Raw genomic sequence first — 26118 nt, forward strand, 5'->3', positions numbered from 1 at the left:
GACGGCCCTGTGGTGCGGGAACCCCCTCCTGGCTCGGGCTGGCGGGTGGCTCTGGTCACACCTCGAAGCAGACGGCTCCCCTGCGTGTTCAGAGGGAATGGAGGCGGCCAAGGATGAGGAAAGGACTGCCTGAACTCCGAAGTGAGGTGACACGTCCCTCCAGCTCCCCAGACGTCACATTTCAGAGGAAAGAACGCAGCATGAACTGCCCCACGCCCTTCTGAGAATTTGCAGCTGATAACAAGGAGACTGATGGGTGACCAAGGAAACATCTCTTTGCCTCTTGGTGTGACAGAGACCCAGTGCCTTGAATGTGAGCTCCTCCAGGCTGCCTTCCTTGGTTAAGCTTGTCTGGCAGGAAACACGGAGGAGCCTTTGCTGTGGATGCTGCCAAGCCTCAGGTTCCCGAGCAGCTCCGACAGCCTTTCTGTTTTGTTCTCCCTCAAAAACCAGCAATCCCTGGAGCATGTGTGCGTACACGCACACACACAGGTGTGCAACTCTAACAGAGCAGCTCCCTGGCCAAGCCCAGATTGGAAGCCCCCAGCCCCAGACTCACCATTTGCATCATGGGAATACTCCACACCGGACACAGTGCATCTTCGGAAAACCATCTTATTCTCGGTTAAAGTGCCAGTTTTGTCGGAGAAGATGTACTGTATCTGCCCTAGGTCCTCCGTGATGTTCAGAGCCCGACACTGCAGCTGCGAGTCTGTCTCCTCATCATACAGCTCGATGTCCTGGTTGATGAAGTGCACTTGGCACACTTTGACAATTTCAATGGAAACATATAAGGAAATTGGGATCAAAACCTACAAGACACGAGGCACACGGAATGAGTGACGGTGAGGAGCCGGAAGCTGTGGAGTTAGTCCAATCTATTTAAACAACAAATAACTACAACCACAAGCAAGTGGGGGCTACACTGTACCTTTAAGAGCTTAACCAGGTTGGTTTACAGTCAGTACTGGAAAATACTAGGATACTGGCTGCGAGTTTAAACTAGGACAAGCCCACGGTCCCACTGCAGAGCGGAAATCCACTGCGGTGTCTGGAAGTGCGGTAACCATGGCTTGGACAGAAGCAAGCGTGTCGGCTTACTAAGTCGTGCCTGACAGAAGCTAGGAAAGGAAAGAGAGAAGAGAAAAAAACAAAGCAAAACACATAGCACAGTCAGAGTCCTCATAAGCAAAGTCACCTCGCACCCAAGCTGTCCAGGGGGCTCCCGGTGACAGGAGCGGCCCGTCCTGCAGACACAACCCCACAGTTCAGAAGAGACAGTCTTTTCAGAGGCTGGTTCTGTGAACAGAACAATTTTGTGTGATCTTGATAGAGAGCAGAGGGAAGAAGGCTTGGAGAACAGTCACAGGTATGCACTGGCAATTTAAGAGTAATCTTCATGGAATCAGTCCTCCATTTGTTTTCTTTTTTGTGTGGAGTAAAGGTATTGAACTGCTATCAATGGGCTCAGAAGGTCATATCCAGACTGACTGGTTCTCTGAGTAACTTCAGTATATGTTAATGCAACACCTGCCACAGTACCAACTCAAGGCCAGAACAAAACATGCTTTCATAAAAGGAGACTAATTTGGAAAGTTAAGACTGCTTTCCCTTGGATGAAGTACACATGATAAAAGACAGCAGGCAAAGGGCTAAGCCTCATCCTCTGTTCACTCTGCTCCTGAAGGTGGCAGGGATGCTCAAAGCCCCCCGCTATTCCAACAGATCCCCAGGGCACAGATCCTCAGTTAGTGATGGGGAATTGTTCAGGAGGCATGTGAACATAGTAACAGTAATGTAATAGTAATAATCATGATCATAATCATAACCAATGCTGCAAAATGCAATGTGATTTCCTGAATTGAATTCTGGAACAGAAAAAGCACATTAGTGGAAAGACTAATAGAATCTGAATGATGTTTGGGGTTTAGTTCACGGTACCAGAGTTCGTTCCCAGCTTTGACAAGTTACCGTGGTAACGTAATATGCTCGCACGCAGACACACTGGGTGAAGGACACGTGGGAACTCTCTATACTATTTTTTGCAACTTGTCTGTAAATCGTAAAATTGTTCCAAAATAAAATTTAGAAAAATTGAAATTTTCTTTTTCAAGAAGTAACTGAATGGTGGCAGGGGGAGGGTACAGCTCAGTGGTAGAGCGTGTGCTTAGCATGCACAAGGTCCTGGGTTCAATCCCCAGTACCTCCAGTTAAATAAATAAATAAATAAACAAACAAACAAACCTATTTTACCCCCACCCACCCAAAAAAAAAGTGTAGGGGGAAAAAAAAGAAGTAATTGAATGGAAAAATAAAACAGAAAACAAGGATCAAAAAACCAACCTCTCAAAGCCTAAGAGTCTTAAGAATAGCAAAGGAGAATTTTCAGTTGAAAAGCACCCCAAGAAAAGACCCTTTAGATACATCGGGGGGAAAACAGAAGGCAATACATTAGGCCGGTGAATCTGTGCTCCTCCCAGATGCAGAATTTGTAGGAAGTTCTCAGCGGGAATGTAAAGCAATTGTCATATGGTACTTAGTGTCGTTACCTGCAGAACTATTATCATTGTCAAAAACGAATACACCGCCGCTGTGACTGGGGATAAAGAGGTGCCGTCAGACTCGGGGACATCAAATAATGACTTCTTCTCCTGATAGCGCTGCACCCACAGTCCATGTCCTGTAGCAATGTTCAAAGAGAAGTGTCATTCGCCCGACATAAAAACAGGAACACTGCTAGTACAAATCAAAGCAAACTTTTAAGACTATTCCTTGACACAGGTGCATCAGGGTTTACGAGCCTGCTTGGGACCTAAGAAAGCAAAGGCTTGCAGTATCGCTGGCATCCACGATCGGCGTGCTGGGACTTGGACTCTGCCTCACCCCAGCCCTCTCCTGTCACTGGCTCTGAACAGCATCCCTGGTCAGAGTGCAGGAACTGGATGTGTCAATGAGAAACCTCCAGAAAGGAGTTTCTCACCGTGTGCCTCCCCAGGCACCGGTCTCAGCAGGCTCTGGATACTGCCCATTCCCATCTCTTCTTGGAGATTCAAAAGTCACATCTCACAGGCTCCAAGAGCCAACAGCAACACACGTTACCTCATCAATTGAGCCCCACACCTATCTGACCACAGAGCCCTTGTCAGGTCCTGTGCACCTGTCTTTTACCACCGAGCTCTGAGGCCACAGCACACCTGTCACACCCATCATACCCGTCTGTGGGACAGCAGCTGAGCAAGGACATGGTGAAGGTCATTTAACAGGGGGCTGAATGCTCTAAGACCTGCCAGGGGCTCTTGAGGCAGCTCGCGGCTTTGGAGACCAGCGACGGCTGGCGAGCACCGGAGTCCGCACACAGCCTAACTGCTCATCTCTTCTCGGGACCAGATAATGTCTTTCCTCCTTTCACAGAGTTCCCATTAGCAGCCTTTGTGCCTCTGCTACTATGATTCCTGTCCATCACCAGGTCATAAACACTTCTTCCACTGGAATCATTACTACTGGTGCAATGAAACCGTTCTCCCACCCAAGAGGTTGCCAATTCAAAACCTACGCCTTTGCGCTCCCCGACCATCTGGGCGGCTCGCCGTGGCCACGCTGATCAACATCCTGAGTCCACGTCGGGGGACAAAGGTGTGTGAAGTAGAGCGCTGAGTGGGCCAGGGTCAGAGGCAGCCAGCAGGCGCACCTGGCGGCCATCCAGCAGGGTCCACTCAGTGACCCTCAGAGGAGACTTACCGACCGCCGAAAACAGAGACATACAAACGAGGAGGAGGACACACCAGAGCACGTCGCAGTTCATCTGCCTCTCGAGCTGGCTGCGCTTGTAGCGGGGCCCGCTGTTGTTCAGCAGAGCCTTGGTTTCGTGCCCTGCGATGGGGGGGTGGGGGACACGCGGGAACACGGTGAGACAACACCCGGCAGGTGAGGGGTGGGCTACTCCAAGTCCATGGCTGGAGAACCGTGCTGCCATCCAACGATTCTTTTTTTCTTTTTAGTAGAGGTACTGGGGATCGAACCCAGGACCTCGTGCATGCCAAGCACGCTCTTTACCACTGAGCTCTACCAAGCCCCCACCCAGTGATTCTCACAGGACAAGCTCAGTCAAGAGAGCAGGCGACACAGTTAGCCTTAAATAGGTAACCACCACGGAGACGGGCACGGGGCGGAACAGGCCAACAGGCTGAGAGCTGGGGGCCCAGCTGTCACTGGAAGTGTTGCTCCTTTCTATTCCCCTGGTTCCCCACCGTGGGTTTGGGCCACTCTGATAATCAGGAAGTACACAAACCCCCCGGGAGCCGTGTCCCGGGGCATAGCCACAGGCGGCGGGCGACACGCAGCGCCCACCTGCGTAGATGACGATGCCCACGACGGCTTCGGTGTTGCGGACGGTGCAGCCGCGGAGCAGCAGGTTCTCCTTGTAGAGCCCAGCCTTCTTCCCGCTGTCGTGCACGCTGTCGGGGAACAGGCGGCACGCGTCACCTGGGTGCCGGCACGGGCCTCCCCGCCAGGCAGCGCCGCCCCGGGAGGGATGGGCGGCCTGGATGCGGCGCTGGCGGGGGGGGGGGGGGGGGAGCTGGATCCCGGGGAGCGACGGTCTTGGTGGATCTCTGCACCGTAACGGGGCTTCTAGAAGCACCTTCAGAGCCTGACGCCTGTTCCGTTACTTGGCCCGTGGGCTTTGTGAATAAGAAATAGATGACTTCTTCTCTGTCCCCCATTTTTTTTTTGGTGGGGGGAGGTAATTAGGTTTTTTAAATTTATTTAATGGAAGTACTGGGGATCCCATCTCTGACACAGGGCTCCTGACACCTTTGTAGTAAGGGTGTGAGGAGAAACTTTCATTCTAACATGGAGTCTCTGACTCTGGTTCCTGGCGCAAAGCTCCCAAATGCCTGTAATTTCCTAAGTGATCAGAGCCCTAGGGACACCTTTTGTTCTGCTATTCGGTCAGGGAGCCCGGCTGTTCCTGACACAGGACCAAGCCTGTGTCTTGTGAGATCTGAAACCACCTCCGGTAGACGGTGTCAGGACTGAATTGCGCTGTGGGGCACCCACCTGCTGTCATGGAATAGCCTGGCTTGGGAAAGACTCACATGTCAGAACTGGTATCAGGACCACTGTAAGATTTTCACCACGGGACTGACCCCTGCTGGGCAGGGCAGCGCTGGGAGCTGGGGGCCTGGGTTGGGAAGGCGGCCAGGGGAGGCCCTGCTATGTGGTCTCCACCCATGTCCTGCTCATCACAGGGAAACTGCTCCTCACCAGTCCCTCATGTTGTCACCAAAGTACAAGTATTTCTCTACAAAAGGGGAGAATATTGGTTTCCCCAGTATCTTCTGCATCCTATTTTTCTTATAAATAAAAAGTCATAAAATTATTAGAAATATGAATATATTAAATGTGAAATGCGGTGAATTCCATGAGACACTCTTATGCATCCAGGTTTCACTACTACTTGGATTCAGGAATATCCCAAGTGGAAGCCACTGGTTTTCAAACTTGTCCTCGTGACCCACCGATGGCTGCACCCTCACCCCTGTTGGCCAGGACCGTCCACACTGGGACCACACTGGGCAGATGAGGTCCCTGGAGCCTGACGAGTGGGTCAACAGGGGAGGCCCTGGAGGCCTCCAGAACAGGGGCCAGTCTAACCTACACCAGGCAGGGTCCCTTACCTCCAAGAACAGGGTCTTCTAAGACCCCTCCACTTTCTCGCACCCTAGGTGGAGAGCCCTGCCCAACCCTCCTACACACCCACACCCCAGACTCCTCCTCTGCGGGCTTGAAGCTCACCACAGACCCCTCCCACCCGCTCCTAGCATGGTGCCCACTGACCACGGGTGCAGAGCTGGTTTGGGGAGGTACAGGGTCAGAGGAAGCTCACAAGGCTTCCAGGAAAACAGCACTTCCTGCCACATCCGGACCCCAGTACCCACATGAGGGACAGGGCTGCCTCTCGACCAGGGAAATCAATATATTTCATGGTGAAGAAAAGAAGCTAAGCTAAAGATAAGGCCAAAAGGCATGTGGGGGGTGGGGGGGCACATTTCCCACAAGCCTGTAAGTTACCAACATAGCACCAGTTCTGCAGAACTCACGCAAGGGAATGTGCAGGCGGAGAGGAACCAACACTGGGCGATGCCCCGCTTCTGGCAATTTCAGAACAGAGTAAAGGTTTGCTTTTGAAAGAGAACTCAGCCATAAAAAAAAAAAAAAGAAAAGAATACAATAACGCCACTTGCAGCAACATGGAGAGCGTCATTCTAAGTGAAGTGAGCCAAAAAGAGAAAGAAAAATACCATATGATATCACTCATATACAGAATCTAAAAAAAATAAAAAGGAGAGAAAAAAGAGGACACTAATGAACTCATCTACAAAATAGACAGATTTGGAGACATAGTAAATAACCTTATGGTTACCGGGAGAAACAGGGAGGGAAAGGATAAATTTGTAGTTGGAGATTTGTAAATAAGTACTACATATAAAATTAGATGAACGAGTATCTCCTGTGCAGCACAGGGGACTATATTCAATGTCTTGTAGTGACATCTAATGAAAAAGAATATGAAAACGAATATATGTCTGTATATGTAGGACTGAAACATTATGCTGTACAACAGAAACTACACCACATTGTAAACTGACTATACTTCAATGAAAATTTTTTTTTAATTAAAAAGAAAAAGAGATTCAAGACTGGAAACCTCAGTGCTAGCTAGAGCATCAAGAGGCTGGCGTATGTCAGACATCACCCACAAACTCCAGCTTCCACATCTGCAGTGAGCGGATGCCCCCTGCCACGGTTCTCTGCCAACAGCCAGCCGTGGAAGCCATTCCTCAGGACGGCAGGAAAGGACGAACCGTCTCCCTCCAAGTCCCAGTCATGCTTATTCAGAACAAAAGATGACCTCAAGAGAAATAGGAAACATGCGTGGCATTCGGCTTCCGACGTGACCTACATCTTTTTTTAGCAACTGCTGTGCTTTCTGATCAGACCAAGCCAGACCAGAATGGACCACAGCAGGTGCATCGGCCTGTTCAAGGCCCCGGTGCAGACATGCCATGAGGGGGGCTGTGTCCCGAGTGAATGGCCCTATGTCAGAAGGGGAGGGAGGCGGGAGACTGGCATCACCCAGCAGGGACTTGGCAACTCAAGTGCTACCGCGGTCTCCTGAGGGCGAAAGTCCCCACCAAGGGTGAACAGGCCCAAGGCCAAGGAGGCACGAGGCTCAACTCCAGGAAGACACTCCTGAGAATGTGAGCCCATCACACTGCCCTCAACACCTCCCTCTTTCTTACGGGTTGACATGGGTCCTTCCTGAATTCACATGTTGGCGTCCTAACCTCAGTATCTCAGAATATGAGTGCATTTGGAGTTAGATCTCTAAAGAGGTAGTTGAGTTAAAATGAGGTCACATGGATGGGCCCTAACCCCCTAGGACTGATTTCTCTACAAGATGAGGAGATATGGTGGGGAGGGTGTAGCTCAGTGGTAGAGCACATGCTTAGCATGCACAAGGTCCTGGGTTCAAGCCTCTGAACCTCCATTAAAAAATTTTTTTTTAAAAAGAAGAGATCTGGACACAGAGACAGACAAGGGCAGAGATTATGAGGATGTGAGGACACAGGGCAAGACCACGGCCGTCTGCGAGCCAAGGAGAAGGGCCTCGGGAGGCACCACTCCTGATGACACTGACCTCAGACGTCCGGCCTCCGGAACCACGAGACCACACACTTCTGTGGTTTAAGCTGCCGGGTCTGTCACCCAAACAAACGGATACATCCTTTAACATCTCATCTGCACCACTTAGCAGAGTTCCTCTTGCTCAAGGCCCCAGGCCTCTTGACTCATCCAGCCAATCTCTTCCAAATTAAAAACTGTTCAGAAGTGCACAGTGCACTGGGAAATGCCACAGGCGCGCTCCCTGGGAAGTGGCAGGGCTCAGCTAGTAAATGTCCTGCCTGGCTGTTCTTTCTCAGGAGGGGCTCTGTCTCTTGACAGCCCTGGCTCTTGGTAACAGGACTTGCATGGCAGCGCTGGTCCATCTGAGTCCCAGCACGGGGAGGTGCTCACAGGGGCCTGCAACCCTGGGGGTCGCCACCCACTGGACCAGACACAGAGGTGCAAAGGTGCACCTGCCGCTGCCCGCTCTCCCCCAAGGCCAGGGAGGTGGTGCCAGAGTGCTGGGGCCTTGGACAGCAGCCTGCAGCCAGTTCCTCCCCAGGTCTTGTGGCCTCCAGCACCCAGGCCTGGTCCCCTCCTCTGTTCTGTCTCAGGCCAAAGCTCTACCGTCGACTGGTCACCTGGACCAGCACCCACGGTGCCATTCTTCACCCCCTCATTTTTATGTCCACTCAGACATCAGTCCTCAATTTTACCCTGCTTCGCTGGCTATTTCCTTCTTCTTCTTTTTTTTTTTTTTTTAAATGGAAGTACAGGGGATTGAACCCAGGACCTCGTGCATGCTAAGCAGGCACTCTACTACTGAGCTATACCCTGCCCCACCTGACTATTTCTTTATTCCACCTCCTTCTTGTGCTGTCTGTGCATCGCTCAGAAATTTCTCTGCTGGAGCCTGCGACCCACTCCTCATAGCCTGGATGCCTGCCAGCCCTGGCCCCTCCTGTCTTTTTCTCACACAGGCACCTGAGCGATGTTTCCGGGTGCAGATTTGAGCACTGTGTCATCCTGGGAGCATGCTGCAGGGGCTCTCACTTCCTCTTGGTGCACACAGTCCACTCTGCACCCCAAGGGGGCCCTTCCTTCCCGGGCCTTCTGCCCCGGCCACCCCTACACAGCACGTCCTGCTACCCACGCTGACCATCAGTCCAGCATGGCCTGCGCTGGCCTGTCTGTCTCGGGGAGCTTGACCAGCTACCCTGGGCACACGTTTTGCAGCCCTCAGGGAGATTCTTTGCTGGTGACATGCTCCCCAGGCCCCCTGGCCAGGAGATTTTGCAGTATTCTTTTGTGCTTCCCCGTCTCCACTTGTGAAGAGGGGCATCTCTCATCTTGTTCCATTCTGCATCCTAGGCCTGCCTCAGGCCCTGGCAAATGCTGAGGCTGCCTGGCCCTCAGCTTCAAGGGGGGACCAGCCTATGGGGATGTTAGACACCAAAGGAGTGGACAGAGGCCAGAGAGGATGGGAGCATACCCCTGGCTCCTCCTGGAGAGAGAGTGCTGGGCTGGTGTGTCCCCTGATCAGGGTGATGAGCCCCCCAGGAGGCCCCCTTGACATTAGTCCCCAGTGGCCACTCCTCCCCCAGGACCACTGGGCCTCCTGGTGACAATGGGTCAGCTACTAGTGACGGCCTGAAGCCCTGTCCCCTCTCAGCAGAAATGGACCCTTGGCTAACAAAACCCACCTCCACACCCTTACTGGAATTTGAGCCCCTGATCTGTTTCCTGTGGGGACCTGACTGACAGGTGGGGAGGGAGAAGGAGGGAGAAATCCTTCCACTGCAAGTCCCAGGCATAATTTTCTTTAAAATCATAGTTGTTCGGGTTTCTGTTTATCCACGCAGGTGCAGAAGTGACCTGGCTGTGTTTTGTGCTGATATCAGATTGTGTGGAGATGTAAGGATCAGTTACAGGTGCTGAGGTGAAGTGAAATATCTCCCTCAGAGTCTAGCTGACATGGTTACAGTTCATCTCAGTGCCTGGTCCTTGGGGGTGAGGACGTTCGGGACATAAACCTACACACAGCTCCATCCAGACACTGGCTGGGGGCTGGGGGCCCTGAACGGGGTGACAACGGTCTTGGAGATGTCATCGGCCAGGGCAGTCGGGAGGGGCTGCCCTGGGCTCTGGGTGGCCGCCCGCGTCGTGGGGCTTGGCATGGTCAGGCAGGCTCTGCGGCCGGCGGGGAGGGAGCCCAGACCCACTTTGCAGAAGACCTGGGATGAGAACAGGACCGGCTTCACAACTGGAGATGGAATTTTGCATCAGATGGCGAGTCCCAACCAATCTCTGTGCTTTATTTATTCTTTAGGAGTAAGTGATAATGTTTGATTGACTTGTGGCCCCAAAGGCCACCCATCGCTCTGCCATCTGAAGGCAGAGCGAGCTGAGCAGGGCACCTAGAGGCCCCACTCACAGGCGTCCCGGGGAGCCGGGGGCCCAGAGCAGCTGAAGGGCGGGGAGGGCTGCTATTTCCAGTCCCTCTCTCTGAGGATCTCAGCAGTGCTTCACGACAGGGACTGTATTAAGGAACAGTGAGCATTCAAGCACACCTGACTAATGACGTCCCTAACACTTCTGTCTGCACAGCTTGAGCTGTATTTCATATACCATGAAACTCACCCATTTAAAGTGTGCAGTTCAGGGTTTTTTGTGCATTGACAGAGCGGTACAGGTGTCCCCACTGGCAAATTTCAGAATGTTTCATCGCCCAGAAAGAAACCCCGTGTCTACTGGCAGTCACTCCCCACTCCCATCCCATCCCACACCCCTACCCTGAGTCCACTTTTTGTCTCTTCAGATATTCCTGTGTGGACATTTCACACCCATGGGGCCCACACCATGGCTGACACCGCCCCCCTGCACGGACTGTTCAGATTCATGCTGTGTCTCACACTCCATCCAATGTCCGCCACTGTCCTCTCCAGAATTAGGAGGGAGCCGGGCTCAGAAACTCTGGAATAACTAACTTTCCTAAGGCCACCTGCCAGGAAGGAAAAAAGCTGGAATTCAGGCCTGGGACTTCTTGGTACGATCCCCAGCAAGCTTAGCTCTTCAACAGCAAGTAGCTGAAGTTTCAAGTTCAAATGGGCTGGTCCAAATGAGTGAGACCCGCTGGCCTGCCCAGTGGCGGCCGTCCCGGGCTCTCAGGCTGAGTGAGGCTCTAGGGTGGCAGCTGAGTCTAGGCTGAAGAAAGGCGGCCCGGAGAGACAGTGAAAGCCAGCCAGCCAGGGAACTGGCCCCCTGGGTCTAAACCTCAGAAGTGCAACCCAGACGAGCCCACCCCAAGCATCAGGACCAGCAGAAGGCAGGGGCCTCCTCCCCCGCTTCTGCCGGGAGGCAGGACTCAGGACCCAGGGTGACCGGCCCCTCCCCTCTGCACTCTTCCTGGAGACTTTAGCCAGACTCCCTGCAGCAGGGCTGGTGGTCCCCCCCAGAGTCACGGAGGGAGGAGTGTTCAACACACTGCTCCCAACTCACATCCACCTCCAGAGCCCCTGGCTGAACAGGCCTGGTGGGGAGAGGGGCCCCTCTGCACCCTGATGGTCCTGTAGCAAATCCCAAATATCCCACCCAGTAGAGACAGTCAAGTCACGATGACACCGGGGTCTAGGCGGGCAGGGGCCTGACCTGGCTGGCACCCGGGCTCCCCGACTCCAGCAGGGCAGGCGGCTTGTTGGGAAAAGTAAGAGCCAGCACAAGGCTGGACCAGAGCGGGAGGAGGGTTCACCCGGGGAGAGCTGCCTTCCGACCTTCCTCGGGCAACAGGCCAGCGAGAGGGACACATACTGGGAACGCTCGCTGCTGGCATGGTCTGCGGAGCCGAGTCAGCCTGGCTGGCCATCCACATGAGACATCTTTCCAAGAAGGAGGCAGCTGGGGTGTGGAGCCAGCTGAGGGCCGGCGCGGAGGTGGTGCAGGGGCTGGGGGTGGATGAGGGGCGGCGGGATGCTCTCCTCCTGCGTCACCGAATCCCCCCGCCCGGACTGGAGGTCCCCACGGAGACCCCCTCCAGCCTGGCCTCGTGTTATCTTCTCTCTTCCTAACAAGCATCTCGCCTCTTTTTGAGGCGTTCATCTCTGGCCCTGTCGCTCCTCTTCAAGCCACAGTTCTAGAAAGAGTGGTTGAAAGTATAATTCCTCTTCTATCTCCTGTGTCCTGGACTCTACCCACCCCTCTTCCCCAGGCTCCCTGGGGAGTCCAACGTCCTGCAGACCAGCCCACCTTCCTGAATGCCCCTCTGCACCTCCTCCACCAAGTGCTGCTCCTGGAACTGGGTCCCCATCACACCCAAGGACTCCTGCTCCCGAGCGCCGGGATCACTGTGCCCTCATTCCTTTTCTCTCTTCCCCAGCCCTCTGCCCTGTGTTGGTCTGGTGCCTCCCCTGGCATCAAACACGACCTCTCAACCTGTATCTTTAGCTCCTGCTTCTCCAAATTCCTGACACTTGTTTTTTTCTGTCAGCTGGGTCCCTCCCTCCATCTGATGCACCTGCCAGCTGCTCACTCAGGAAACCCCAAACCCGTTGTTCCTCCACCTATAGCTTCTCTGGATACAAACGTTGTGGACCAGCCATCCTCCCAGCCTCCTCCTCTCGCACTGGCTCTCCCTCCCCAGGGAACATTCGTGTTCCCTCCTGTACCTCCTCCTGAACTTCCCTCCGTCCCGGCTAGGTATATTATAGTAAAAACATTACTACACAGTCATATAGTAATAGGAATGTTAACAGCAGCAATGACCATCACAGTGGCCAATACTTATGAAGCGCCCACCCTTTGGAAAGCTTTCCGTGTATTAAGTGGACAAAGCTTTGCACCAGTGACACGAGGTGGTGCCTGGATTCTCCCCATCACGCAGATGAGTGAAGGTAAGGAGTGTGCGGAGCCGCCGCGCTGGAGAGCGTGGGCCCCCGCGTCTGCCAGCCTCAGCGCGAAGCCGGACCTGTTTAACGCCCTTGTTTAACAGAGGCAGCTCCCCAAGGGCAGGACTGAGAGCGGCTGACTGAGGCTGGCGTCCCCTCCAGGGCTAATCCAACCAGAGGGCAGGGCCTCAGAGGACCCCAGAGATGAGGAGGCGCAGGCTGGAGCAGTGTCTGGAGAAGGCGGTCTAGCTTTCCCTTTGGTAGAGCTGGCACCAAAAAATCACATTCCCCAGGAAGAATGTCCCCGGGACACTCTCCCTAGAGGCCGCCCAGCCCCGTTCATGGCAGCTGTTTCAGGGTCCGTGGAAACCCAGCACCTGTTCTGTTTTGCCCGCCTGGCCCTGGAGGTCCGAGGTAGCACCAAGGATGTGAAGCCCGGAGAAGGTGACCTGGGGGCCACAGCAGACCAGGTTTGGAGGGATGGTTGAGCATTCTCTCCCAAATTTACAGATTACATTTTAGCATTTTTTTGAGTTTTATCTTCTTTTAATGTGTTCCTTTAAGGGGTGATCTAACACTTGCAAGTTCCGGTGGATCCTCGGGCAAGAATCGGCAATTTTAGTGGGTGACGGGCTATCTCTTGCCCCAGATGGTTAATGCTTTTCATTCATGGATGCTCCCACCCTCCCAGCACAAGGGGAAGCCTACCGGGAGCTGGGCACACGCAACAATGTTGAACGTGTCAGCAAAGCCGAAGCCCTGAACTCACACCAAAGCTCTCAGCCATAGGAGCCCCCTCCCCGGGAGCAGAGCGCCAGTCTCTCCCTGAGTGTTCGCCGGCGGCCACGCTGTGCCCAGGCCGCTAAGCAGGAGCCGGGTCTGCGGGCCCCTGGGGGCAGGACAGCGGGGGAGGCCCCAGTTCCCCATGTGGGTCACACCCGCAGTCCCCAGGCTCTGCTCACACAGCTGGCTCCCTCTCTAGGGGGACACCCGAGTAGCATGACACGATTACAGAAATTTCCAAATGTACCCAAGAGCTGAGGGACTGGCAACTTACTTCCCAGAGACCCACAGCCCAGCTTCAGCAAGTCCCAACCTTCGGCCAGGCCCGTGTCATTGATGCCCCTGCAGTGTCCCTCTTTTCTGGAGAAGGGGCTGGGCTATTTGGCACGCCCTAGATTAGCCTTCTGGTTCTGTCTGCTGCCTCTCTTCCCCTAACAAGAGCAAAATGAACATGCGAGCAGGCATTTCTTCCATTCGGTTCACTGAGTTAGCCCCAGAGCCCAGAGAGGGGCCCAACACACAGTAGGTGCTCAGCAAACACTTGTTCAAGTGGCTGAGTGCATGAAATCGAAGTTTTAAAAAAATTTTGTTGGGGTTTTTTTGGGGGAAGGAGGAGATAATTAGGTTTATCTATTTATCTCTTTATTTATCTTAATGGAGTTACTGGGGATTGAACCTGGGACCTTGTGCATGCTAGTCATGCACTCTGCCACTGAGCTGTACCTTCCCTGAGTGCATGAATGAATGAACTTCCAGGAAGGCTCCGTGTAGTCAATCGTGCCTCCCGTGTTCCCCACCTTCTGGGGCTGCTAGACGGAGGGGAGGCAGCGGCTTCTCCCCACGGGCAGACCTGACAGGCTCTGAGCAAGCAGTCCCATAAGCCCCGGTGCAGGACATTGCTCCACCACAGCTGCGCCAAGGGGCAAAGAGCATACACACACTAGACCGCACCCGACACAGCGGACCAGGCGAACAACACGGGTCTGACCTGCGCGGTTCCACCTACTCGCAGGGGTTTCCAGTTAACACATCTCTGCGCCGTCTGAGGTTGGCTGAGTGCACGCGTGCTGAGTGGACGCGTGCTGAGTGGCAGATCCGGAGGGCAGACTGCAGGGACCTGAGCACCGTGGGTTTTGGGATCCCCAGCAGGTCCTGGAACCAACCCCCAGCGGACACCGAGGGAAGACTGAATTTTTGACTGGGGCAGGGGGCTGGTGCCCCTCGCCCCTGAGTCGTTCAAGGGTCGGCTGTTTATTTACAGCCAGTTTGTCCTACAGGAGGGCACGCTCAGGAGGTCTGATACTCACATGCAGCCACGGAACCTCGTCAGGTCGTTGTTCGGCTTCTCACACTCGATCACGCTGGTGAACGTCAGAGGGTTGAACTCGGAGACCTGAAATTACAGCACGGACTGCGTCAGAGAGACCTGGGTGCAGCCGTCCGTCCTGGCTTCCGTCTCACACCCACGGTGGGGACACAGCGTGAAGGACTCTGCCTCGTAACCTGTGCAGAGTCCAGCACACACACAGACATGTCTACACAGACACACAGATGTGCACACACACAGACACACAAATATACACATGCACACACAGACACACAAGCCAATACACACCCAAATCACACATACATATACACACAAAAACACACATGCAGACAGACGTATACACGTGCACATACACACATGCATACACATATACACGTGTGCACACATGTACACAACACAATACACACCCAATTCACACACACGTCTACACACACATATGCACACACATAGACACCTACACATATACACACATACATACACGTATATGCAGATATATACACACATACGCAGATATGTACACACACACAGACACCTACACACATACACAAATATATACACACACATACACATACACACAACACAAAACACACCCAACTCACATATACATATATACAAAGATACACACATACATGCATACACACAGATATATGCAGATATACACACAAACACATAAATATGGATACATACACAGGCACACGCGCACGCACACTGCACTTGGCCCGTGTGTCCTCGTTCTCACAGCGAGTGACCGCACGTCACTGAAGGATGAGCAGTAGTTAGTAAGACGGGACCAGGGCACCAGGGAGTGCAAAGGGCTGCATCTCTAATGCCAAGTAAGAGCCTGTGAGGTACAAGTAAGTGGAGAGATGGGTGAGGACGGCCGACCAGCGCCTTCCAGCTTCTATACACACTGAGAGAAGCAGACTCCATGTGGCAAAGAGGAACTTACAACAAAAGCATCGTTTCCTCAATGTGTAAGATTCTTCACAGACACTTGGTGAAAAACATTAAAATAACCAACATCTAAGCGAACAACTTCTTTCTTATTCTGCCAGATGAAGAAACAACAGCCCACCACCAAGACAGGCTTTCTCCGAGAATTTCGCATTGACAGCTGACGGGCTGCCCCGCTCCCATGAACTGACGCGGAGTGGGGAGCAGCGAGGGGAGGCGGCGGAGGAACAGATCACTGAGTGCAGTTTCTGGAATTTTAAAAATCAGCTCGCTGTCATCGGGCTGGCCCTTCTCCTTCCTCCACCAAGAGTCACAACGTGGTAAGAAACTGAACTGTCTCTGCTCACACAAGTGTATCATCACCAAGAAAAGTGCAGATGGTTAAAAATCAGAGGAATGGGCGGGGGGAGGGTATACAGTTCAGTGGCAGAGTGCATGCTTAGCAGGCACGAGGTCCTGGGTTCAATCCCCAGCACCTCCATTAAAATAAATAATTACCTCCCTTCCAAAAAACAACAAAAACAAAACTAAACAGAAAAAAAAAGAAAAATCAGAGGAATGGTATAAACATCGCTGACACCATCCCAGGTAACTAGTACTCCAGCACAGCACCGCCCGCCCTGGCACCGAACACAGCCATGAAGGTTAAGTGCTCAAAAGTCACTCCCAACTGTCTTCCAGCATAGCATCTCCGTTAAAAGAACTCACTGCATAATAGTAGCTCAATTCAACAGCTGAAACTAAAATGCCACTTTAGAAGGCTCTTCTCTTTTTTTTTGAGATGATTAAGACTTTATTCAACTTAGTGAAGTGTAAAAATTGACTACATTTAAAAAAAATTTCATTGAGCAATAGTCGGTTTACAATGTTGTGCCAATTTCTGGTGCCCAGCACAATGCTTCAGTCACACATGAATACACATTTTTTCATTGTCATATTCTTTTTCACCGAGAGCTGCCGCAAGCTCTTGTATATATTTCCCTGTGCTATACAGTATAAACTTGGTTATCTATTTTATATATCCCTGTCAGTATCTAAAAGGCTCTTCTTGAAGTTTAATCAGCCATCAGCGCCCCCTCTCCCTGGACTGAAATGACCTCTGGCTCTGTTTAGAGTAAGGCTATGTTTCGAGGAGCCCTGTGTTTATCTAAAGCCCTGTGGATTATCTTGAAGCCGGCTGGTTGCCTTTTCCAGAGCAGACATCCGCAGATGCGGCGGCCAGCATGACCATGAAGGGAGTGAGTTCCACAGCACACCAGGGTTATTCTTGGCACTCAGGGAGAGCAGACTTAAAATACTCGGCCTCTGTTTATTATGCTTTCTCTCTAAGAAAAATGTCATGCGCGGCTCCCAAATGGTGGAACATTCTGTCTCCGGGGCTCGAGAGCTGCCTTTGTGATGGTCTACCAATAACCACACACCTGGGGGATGTGCGTGCCAGGGTCACGGATGCCCGGCCTCACCTGCTTTGCCTGGAACTGGGCAGGGCTTTTAGAACTGGAGGGATCTTGGGGACTGTTTGGGGTTGAACTGTGCCCTCTCACTCCTACCCCCAGAATTCACAGGTGGATTTCCTAACCCCTGGTATCTCAGAACGGGGACTGTATTTGGACACAGAGTCTTTAAAAAGATAATTAAGTCACAGTGGCATCCTTAGGGTGAATCCCAATACAGTCTGCCTGGTGTGCTTATAAGAAGAGGAAGTTTGGACGACCACGTGGATGCCTCGATCTCAGACTCTGTGGCCTCCAGCTCTGTGAGAAAACAAATTTGTCCTTTGTGACATGGCAGCCCTAACAACCTGAGACAGAGACCGTCTGCGAGTCCCCCATTTAAAAAGGGCTTCACATCCGAGCACACCTTTTGGATGAGAAGATTCTACTTACACTGACTGTTTCCAACTTAACTGGCGATCCCATAACACCCTCATTTAAGAAATATATTTACTGATCCCTCCATCCAGTCATCTACCTGTCTGCTTCATTCCAACCTGGCTTCAAGGTTTTGCCCAAGTCACATCAGCCAAACTTTGGCTGACCCGGCCTCAGTGTGTGGACGGAGGGTCCAGTCTACCCTTCCATCCCAAGCACGCTAACGCCATTTTTTAAAATGCAGATACAGAGTTGGGGAGGATGAAAAAGTTCTGAAGATGGATGGTGGTGCACATTGTACAAGAAGGTACCTAATGTCACAGAACTGTACGTTTAAAAATGGTTAAAATGGCCATGATTAAAAAGTCAACACAGGGAAAAGGGAACCTCCCTACACTGTTGGTGGGAATATAGTTTGGTGCAGCCACTGTGAAAAACAGTACGGAAGTGTCTCAGAAAACTAAAAATAGGAACTACCATATGACCCAGCAATTCCACTCCTGGGTAGATATCTGAAAAAAACAAACACATCATCTTAAAAAGACACTAGGCACCCCAGTGTTCACAACAGCACTATTTACAGTAGCCAAAACATGGAAACGACAAGTCTGGAGATGATCATATTAGTGAATCAAGTCTAACAGAGAAAGACAAATATCACGCAGTATCACTTATATGTAGAATCTAAAAATAAAATGACACAAATGAACTATTTACAAAACGGAAACAGACTCACAGACATAGAAAACAAACTTATGGTTACCAGGGGGGATCTGGGTGGGAAAGGATAAATTGGGAGTTTGCAATTTGCAGATATTAACTGCTACATATAAAATAGATAAGCAATAAGTTTATACTGTAAAGCACAGGATGCTATATTCAGTATCTTGTAGTCACCTGTAGTGAAAAAGAATATGAAAAGGAATGTATGTAGGTACACGTATGACTGAAGCACTGTGCTATACACCAGAGATTGACACAACATTGTAAACTGACTACACTTCAATAAAAAACAAAAACACTATATAACAAAATTAAAAAATAAAAGTGGTTAAAAGGGTAAATTATAGTGTTACGTATATTTTACCACCAAAAAGTTTTTAAAAAGCAAATACAAACATTGAGACCTGATGGTGAAGAAACAGCTTACTTGATTATATTCCACTTGATTAGAACGTAGCTCAGAAATCCAGGAATTTCAGCACAAATACAGAGAAGTGGAGAGTTGTGTAGCTCAGTGGTAGAGCGTGTGCTCAGCATGCACGAGGTCCTGGGTCCAATTCCCAGTACCTCCGTTAAAAAAAAAAACAAACTACATTAGATTTAAGCCATCCGAGGGCCCCTCTGTAACTGCACCACCGACGTCATCGTCATCAGTTACCACTGAAATGCTCTGCTCTCTCACTAGATGCCAAGAATTTGCTCAGTGCTGTTCACCACAACTCACAGCACCACCATGAGGTCGGTGGTTTAATTTAATTTGGGGTGGTTAAAGACCATGCCCAAGGTCATGCCCAAGGTCAGCAGACTTCAGAGGGACTGAGGGAAGGTCCTTGACCTCAGACATCCAGCTCAGCCACGGACCTCATCGAGCCTATCTCGCATCAGCAAGAAAAGATGACGCCGTGTATAATAAGCCAGAAAGTGTACAGCTGATGCTACAGAAATTTCCAAATACGCTCACACACGTCTGAAAGTTTCAATGACTTCAAAAGCATGTGTCAAGTAAGTGTGCCCTGGTCTGTGTGCCGACACGCCCTTCCCATCTTCAGCAGTGCCCGTGGGTGCAGGGCTAGCGCAGAACTGGAGCGAAAAGTCGGGAGCCCTGGGATTCACCCCGAGTTCTTGGTGAGTGAAGAGCGGGCGCTTGGACCTGGCTCTCCGAGGTGTCTGGAGCCCTGTGGATGCACAGGTCCAGGAACGCAGAGGTGGTGCTCACCCACCCCGCACTGGGACAGCCGTGGCATCGGAAGGCGCTGCAGACACAGATGACCTGCGCGTCACAGGCTGTCACAGGCTCGGACTCCAGCCAAGCTGCCTGCTGTCTGCAGCCTGGTCACAGCACATCCAGTGTCCTGGGCCAAGTGCAGTCAATGACGTCACTCACTGCAGAGCCCGCACGTCCAAACTTAGCGGCAATAAAATGCAAACGGTCTCTGCTACTAGACTCCAAACATTTCTCAAGCTTCTTTGGACACAGTGACTTGACCTTATTAGGTGGAAAGGAAGAGGCAGGAAGGTGACAAAAGGGTGAGCCCCAGGCCCTGCCCTTGAACTTGCATTTCTCTGGAAACTGCAGCAGCTGAGAACTTTACGAGCTGTTACCCGAGGGTGGTCCCTCCCCTCTTCCCTCCACGGATGCCCGCACCCACCTCCTCCTGATGCCCGGCACCTCCTCGGGGAGAACAGGGATCTGTGCAGGTGCTGTGACCCCTGCTCAGCCACACGGGGAGGCCCGGTGTCTAATTCACCAGTGGCCGGACTGGCCGCTGAATGTATGCTTGATTCATCGGGAAGATTCTGTTACCAACCTTGTATTTCACATTAGCGTTAAATGAATTACTAATCAGTATCCCGTAAAAGCAAAAGAGGACTTCCTCCATCCTAAAACGGAAGCAGTGATGTCTGAAGAATGATATTCATAGTCCAGTAAAGCACACATTTTTGGAAATTGAAGTACAGTTGGTTACGATGGCTTTTTTGGGGGGTGGAAGAAGAGGAGGTTAATTAGTCTTTGTTTATTTTTTAATGGAGGCACCAGGGATTGAACCCAGGACCTCGTGGGTGCTAAGCACATGCTCTACCACTGAGCTATACCCTCCCCCCAGGACACATGTATTTAATAAACTAGTTTATATTGCTTTGCCAATGGGCTAAGCACATGCTACCAGCAGGGACCCCACCACCTAGCTGCCCACGTGGAGGTTTCGGAGAGAGGCCGTGTGTCTTGATCTCTGGGTGACATGGGTCCAGGGGAGGGTGGTGAGACGACATGCAGAGCCCGGTACCACCACCATCACCTCCTGCACTGGTGGCGGGACATGGACAGGCAGGTGCTCCTGTTCTCTGCCTCTGGGACCCTGTCCTGAAAATGCTCTCTGTGTCGCCTGCCAGGATGCTCCTCTCCCAAGGGACTCAGGGTTCCCCTCCACCTCCAGTCTCAACATCACTATCCCACAGTGGCCTTAGAAGACTGATCGCCTACAGCAGCTGCCACTCTACAGGATGAAACCCGCACCTCCAAGCAGCAGCCAGGCTCTGCCTGCCCCACCCCACCCCCGCTGACCCCTTCAGCTGCCACCACCCCCAGCACCTGTTCCTGCCCTGGAGAAGCCAACACTTTTCCGCATGGCTTCCTTTGCGCTCCCACCTGACTCCCCCTGGCTCACTGTGCCCTCCATTTAGGATGTGACAGCCCCCTGCCCTCGGTTGGGCAGGCAGGTGTGGCTGCGTCAAGCCTGCACGGCCCCAGCACACACCGCTCCTTCACCTCAGGGTCCCTGAGGACAGGAGCTCTGCTTTCTTGAGACCAGCGCAAGGCCTGGTGCACAAGGCCCGGGGCTGACGGGTGCTTATCCTGCAAGGATCTCACGCACCACAAGCTTCCAAACAGACCCAGTGCTCTGTGCGGAGCACTCCTGGAGGCCTCGACCCCTTGCTTACCGGGCGCCCGTCACCTGGCACTAAGGCACACGGGGCTGCCAGGGGGGCTCCAGAAAACACGGCCCCTCTTCTACAAGCCTGAGTGCGTGTCACTCGGTGGCAACATGAAACAGTTTCTTCACAGCCTCTAATCTAGCTGCTTACTTATTGACAAAGGGCGAACAGTAACTGTATTAATTTAGGCAAAGCAATGAACCCAAATTACTGGAATAACTAACCCCAATTCTCACTTTCCATTTTCAATCCAATTTTTATTAACTACATGCCTGTCAGTGTCAGGGGCATTCAAAAGAGGGCGATGTGGAGTGAGCGAATGCAAGAAGAATTTACTTGTTTGCTGCTAAGACTGCACTGTCAAATCAGTATTTTCAGTTGATTAACCTGAAATGGGGAAGAAATTGTCTCATCTACCATGATGTCCCCTGGCGCGTAGAAGGTGCTCAATCAGTTTTTAGTAAATAAATAAAAACCCAAATGATGCCTGCCAACTGAAATAAAATCACACAACGTGAGAGTTGTGGGTCACGTTTTATTGGGGGCAAGATGAGGACTACAGCCCGGGGAGACAGCATCCCAGAAAGCACTGAGGAGCTGCTCCACAGAGGCAGGGGACACTCAGGATTACATGTGATTTCAGCGAAGGGGGTACGTGCAGTCAAGCACACACGTAGGCAGAGGCTGCTGCGAGTCACGAGGAGGAGCAGATGTCACCGTTAATTATTTTAGCGCTTTTCTAGATATGAGGAAATGCAAGAATCTGAGCTAATAAAATCTTCCCCTGAAAATATCTACCCATCTGAAGGCCTGTTCTGCCAGTTTTTCCCAGAGCACAGAGCGCCTCGTTCCTGATCTCCGCCCTGGACTCCTTTCAGGGAGTGTTGCCGGTCAGCGGCTGCAGTGGTTTGGATTTAACCCAAGCAGAGGTAGATGGCAAGTGCCAACGTGATCCTGTTCTTGGAGAGGCAGATGGCAATGCCAATTTTTAGCTGCCAAACAGAACGTATGGGGCACTAGTGTCAGGAGATATGAAAGGCACAAAGAGCCTTAAACCAAAGAATCTTCTCCCTGATCAGTTTCACAGAGTGGAGTAGCCCTGGGAGTTTATGCCCTGACACAAACAAAAACAGCATAGAGACAATCATGAAAACGAATGCATGTATGTATATGCATGACTGGGGCACTATGCTGTACGCCAGAAAATGACACACTGTAACTGACCATAGTTCAATTTTAAAAAGTCCTTAAAAAAAAAAAAAAGAATAGAGACAATCACAAAACACATTTACGGAACTGATCCACGATTGCGCTGGTGTGTCATTTAACGTGCCCTAGACACAGAAGTGCCCCAGTGGGCTGGACAGCAGCCCGTGAGGGAGCGCTAGGCCGTGGGCAGCACAGCACAGGACGGTTCTGCAGAGGGCCACACCCATTGCCTGTGATGCCCTCAGCATCTCCAGGGAAACCGCGCTGACAGGGGCCAGGACAGGGGCATCAGGGCCACTGCCAGCCTCCCAGGAGGCTTCCAAGCTCAGAGCCTTTGACAGCTGACGGGCAGAGAGCCGATCAACGGTGTCAGGGCTGCCACCTCCCTTTTCTGACTGCAAATCTTCCTGCCACAAGGACGAGCTCTGGAGATCAGGTGCCCAGCGCTTGGTTTGAAGGCAGAAAGCCAGCCTTTCCTTTGTTGAATCAGACTTGAAAATGCAGGACCGGCCCTCCCGCCCTCCCCTGCCTTCTCACCCTTTGTTCCCCTGCCTCCTTGCTGGTTCACAGTTGGAAAAGCCTCAAAGCGTTCGTTTAGATGGTGGCAAAACACAAAGGCTCAGGGTGCTGGGTCTGAGCCTGAGTTCTCCAAATCAAAAGCCTTTCTTTCCCTCTCGGCTACAGATGCTCCCTGCTGCCTCCGAGGGCTGTGATTGCCAGCAGAGCTGCACTTTTCCTCATAGCAAACGTGTGCAAAGGATCTCAGGGCTGGCCCTGCATTCAGACAGCTACGCATAAACTCCGACTGAGCTGTTTTTGTAGAAAACCAACTTCAAAACCTAAATGTGGGCTGTTCTTTAAAATACCCCTCTAAAAAGAACCTGTACTTAATCCAACACGGTGCCAGCACATAAAACACGTCTAGATCGGTGCTAAGCTTATCGGTGCTGTCAGGTGACAGGTGAGCGTGTCTGCTTCCCTCCTGTCCCTCTTTCGTCACCACAGGTGGGAGTGACGTGCGGGCACAGCCGGGGCAGCAGGGTGTGAACCTGTCACCTTTCGGAGATCACTGAGCAGACAGCCGAGCTGGGGAAAAACACTCTCCTCTCACAAGGCGGCATGCACCGCAGCTTTGGGTACATGGATAACCAAGTGGACCCTGAGGGCAGCCCCCAGTGGTAACCGCTTAGGAGAGTCACACGGCTGGTGTCAGAAGAAAACCAGGATGGAGGATATAAAAAGAAGAAATGAAAGTTGCAGATGGACCTAAGATGGTTCATCAGCTGTCCCTGAGATGGGGACATTATCCCTGATTATCCTGCACTACTGCGGCAGTTTCTCTTGCACTAACGTGGGAAGTGACCAAAATGGTGGCAGGAATGCGAAATTTGAAAGCACAACTAAACTAGTTTAATCACTGGGATTCAAGAAAAAAAAATGTCTAGCATGAAAAATAGGCAATTTAGACGAATGTCTGGCTAGGGGCAAACAGAAACACTGGACAACACATTAAAAACACCTGCCCAGGGAGGAGGTCGGTGGATAGTTCAGGTGGCTGGAGCGCGTGCTTAGCATGCGTGCTTAGCATGCATGAGGTCCTGGGTTCAATCCCCAGTGTCTCCATTTAAATAAACAAATAAGTAAGCAAGCCTGATTACCTCCCCTGAAGAACAACAGAAACACCTATAGCCTGAGGTATCAGAGATGTAACAAGAAGGTGAAGAGGAATCAAGACAAGAGCTAGAAAAGATAGAAATTCAGAGAGCTGAGACTGGCCTTTGGGGCCTCTTTTCCCTTCGTGGAGGCTCCGGTCTCTGAAAGAGGCCGTGGAGAAATAAACAGAGCTCATGAGACCAGTGTCGGAGTGCAGAACCTGAGCCAGGTCACCAAACGTGCTGCCAAGGTTGGAAATGGGGTCTCACTGAGCTAAATCAAGGTGTCCAGAGGGCTGTGTTCCTTCTGGAAGCTCCAGAAGAAAATCCACTGCTTGGCCTCTTCCAGCTTCTCAAGATCACTCATGTTCCTTGACCCACGGCTTCCTTCCATTTCCAAGGTCAGCACCTGGGGATGGGGTCTCTCTCTCCCTGCATCTGACATTCACTCTCCTGCCTCCACTTTCACTTTATCTAAGGTTCCCTGGGATGACAAGGAGCCTGCCTCAGTAGATCAGGACAATTAGGGACAGTGTCCCCACCTCAGGGACAGCTGATTAACCACCTTAATTCTATCTGCAACTTTAATTTCCCCTTGTCACGCCACACAAGACATGGCATCTCTTGGGGGGCTGTTACACTGCTACCACCAACAGAGGGGCCTGGCAAACAGCCGTGCTTTTTCACGGGGCCATGAACAACTGAACCCCCGAGACAGTGTGACCTAGAAGGAAGAGTGAACCTCTGTGCACACTGGTCCCAGCTTAGAGCCAACTGGGTGGCCCAGGAAATATCAACCCACAGCATTGGAATGAAAGTAATTCCAGATTGCTGCAACTCCCAGATAATGAACAAAACAAACAGAAGTCCTCAATGAAAAAATATAATCCTAGTCCTCATATGATTTATAAAAGCCAAATTTCCACGTACAATGTCGGACCCATACTCCAAGGCAACCAAGTAAAAGACGGTGTGATGAAAAATACTGCAAACCATGTCAGTAAACAAAGAATGCTCAAGCCATTAAGTCATCAGCCACTGCCGCCACCCCGCAGGGAAGACAGGCCTGCAGCCCGGCCTCTGCAGCCACTCACAGTGGTGCCCTCTGAGGGGACTCAGAATAAGAAAGGACAGGACACTGGCCCTAGATAGCCAGGTGCTTGTCAAAGGAATGAATTCAGTGAGCCCAAATGCTTGCTCCCTTCCGTACACAGAAGAGCGCTAAATTCTTTAAATAGAGATGCCTGGTTTTCTTTAGTTAACAAGTAATCTTTTAATGTTCCGACTACCTGGTCTTTGTTGTAAAGCTCCTATACATCCTAGCCCCTCCTCTACCTCTTCGGAGCAGAGCCATCTGAGAGGCTGTCATCCCAGGCTCGAAGGGGTTCGAGTCCTCAGAAATGTCCGCCAAATAAAACGTAACTCTCAGCTTTTAGGCTGTGCATTTATTTCAGTCGACAACAGTATAAGGCATCTCACGCAACGAGAACCAACAAAAACAAGAGTAGGAACCGGCCCACAGGGACTTTAGAGGACCACGCTTGCGCGATCCTGAGGCTTAAGACAGGACTGACCAGATGGACGTTTTAGAAGAACTAGAAACTATAAAACATGACCTAACAGATGTAAACAAATGAAAACCAACTAGACCTGGAAAAAAATCAAATAACCTCTAATGAAAAAGAATATGAAAATAATTGGGGCACTGTGCTGTACACCAGAAATTGACACATTGTAACTGACTATACGTCAATTAAAAAAATAAAAATTTTTTTTAATTTAAAATAAATCAAGTACAAGCTTTATGAATGGTTCAGTGGAAGATCTGGTAAATCTGAAGAGAAAATTAGTAAAGAGGAAGAAAAGTTAGGAAAAATGTTTAGAATAAAACATGGGGGAAAAACAAAACAAGTTTCTTCTGTATAGAACAGAGAACTAAGTTCATATCTCATAATAACCTTTAATGAAAATGAATATGAAAATGAATATATGTACGTATATGCATGACTGGGACACTGTTCTGTGCACCAAAAATTGACACTGCAACTGGCTGTACTTCAATAAAAAAAATTTTTTTTTTAAATGGGGAGACTTGAGGATAAAAGCTAACAGAAGGG

At 51.2% G+C, this 26118-nt stretch overlaps 1 protein-coding gene across 5 annotated transcripts in view; it reads right to left on the reverse strand.

Annotated features, from left to right (window-relative positions):
• ATP10A (ATPase phospholipid transporting 10A (putative)) overlaps positions 1 to 26118 on the reverse strand; it is a 158773-nt gene that overhangs the window by 40075 nt on the left and 92580 nt on the right. For all 5 annotated transcript variants that reach the window (XM_032469261.1, XM_032469262.1, XM_032469260.1 and 2 more), the window contains 5 exons: positions 14639 to 14724; positions 4348 to 4454; positions 3739 to 3870; positions 2550 to 2680; positions 560 to 812 (listed from right to left, as the gene is read on the reverse strand). In XM_032469261.1, coding sequence (XP_032325152.1) covers positions 560 to 812; positions 2550 to 2680; positions 3739 to 3870; positions 4348 to 4454; positions 14639 to 14724 — 709 coding nt within the window. The remainder of the gene's footprint in view (positions 1 to 559; positions 813 to 2549; positions 2681 to 3738; positions 3871 to 4347; positions 4455 to 14638; positions 14725 to 26118) is intronic.

This window comes from Camelus ferus, chromosome 27 (genome assembly GCF_009834535.1).
Source record: "Camelus ferus isolate YT-003-E chromosome 27, BCGSAC_Cfer_1.0, whole genome shotgun sequence".
NCBI lineage: Eukaryota > Metazoa > Chordata > Mammalia > Artiodactyla > Camelidae > Camelus > Camelus ferus.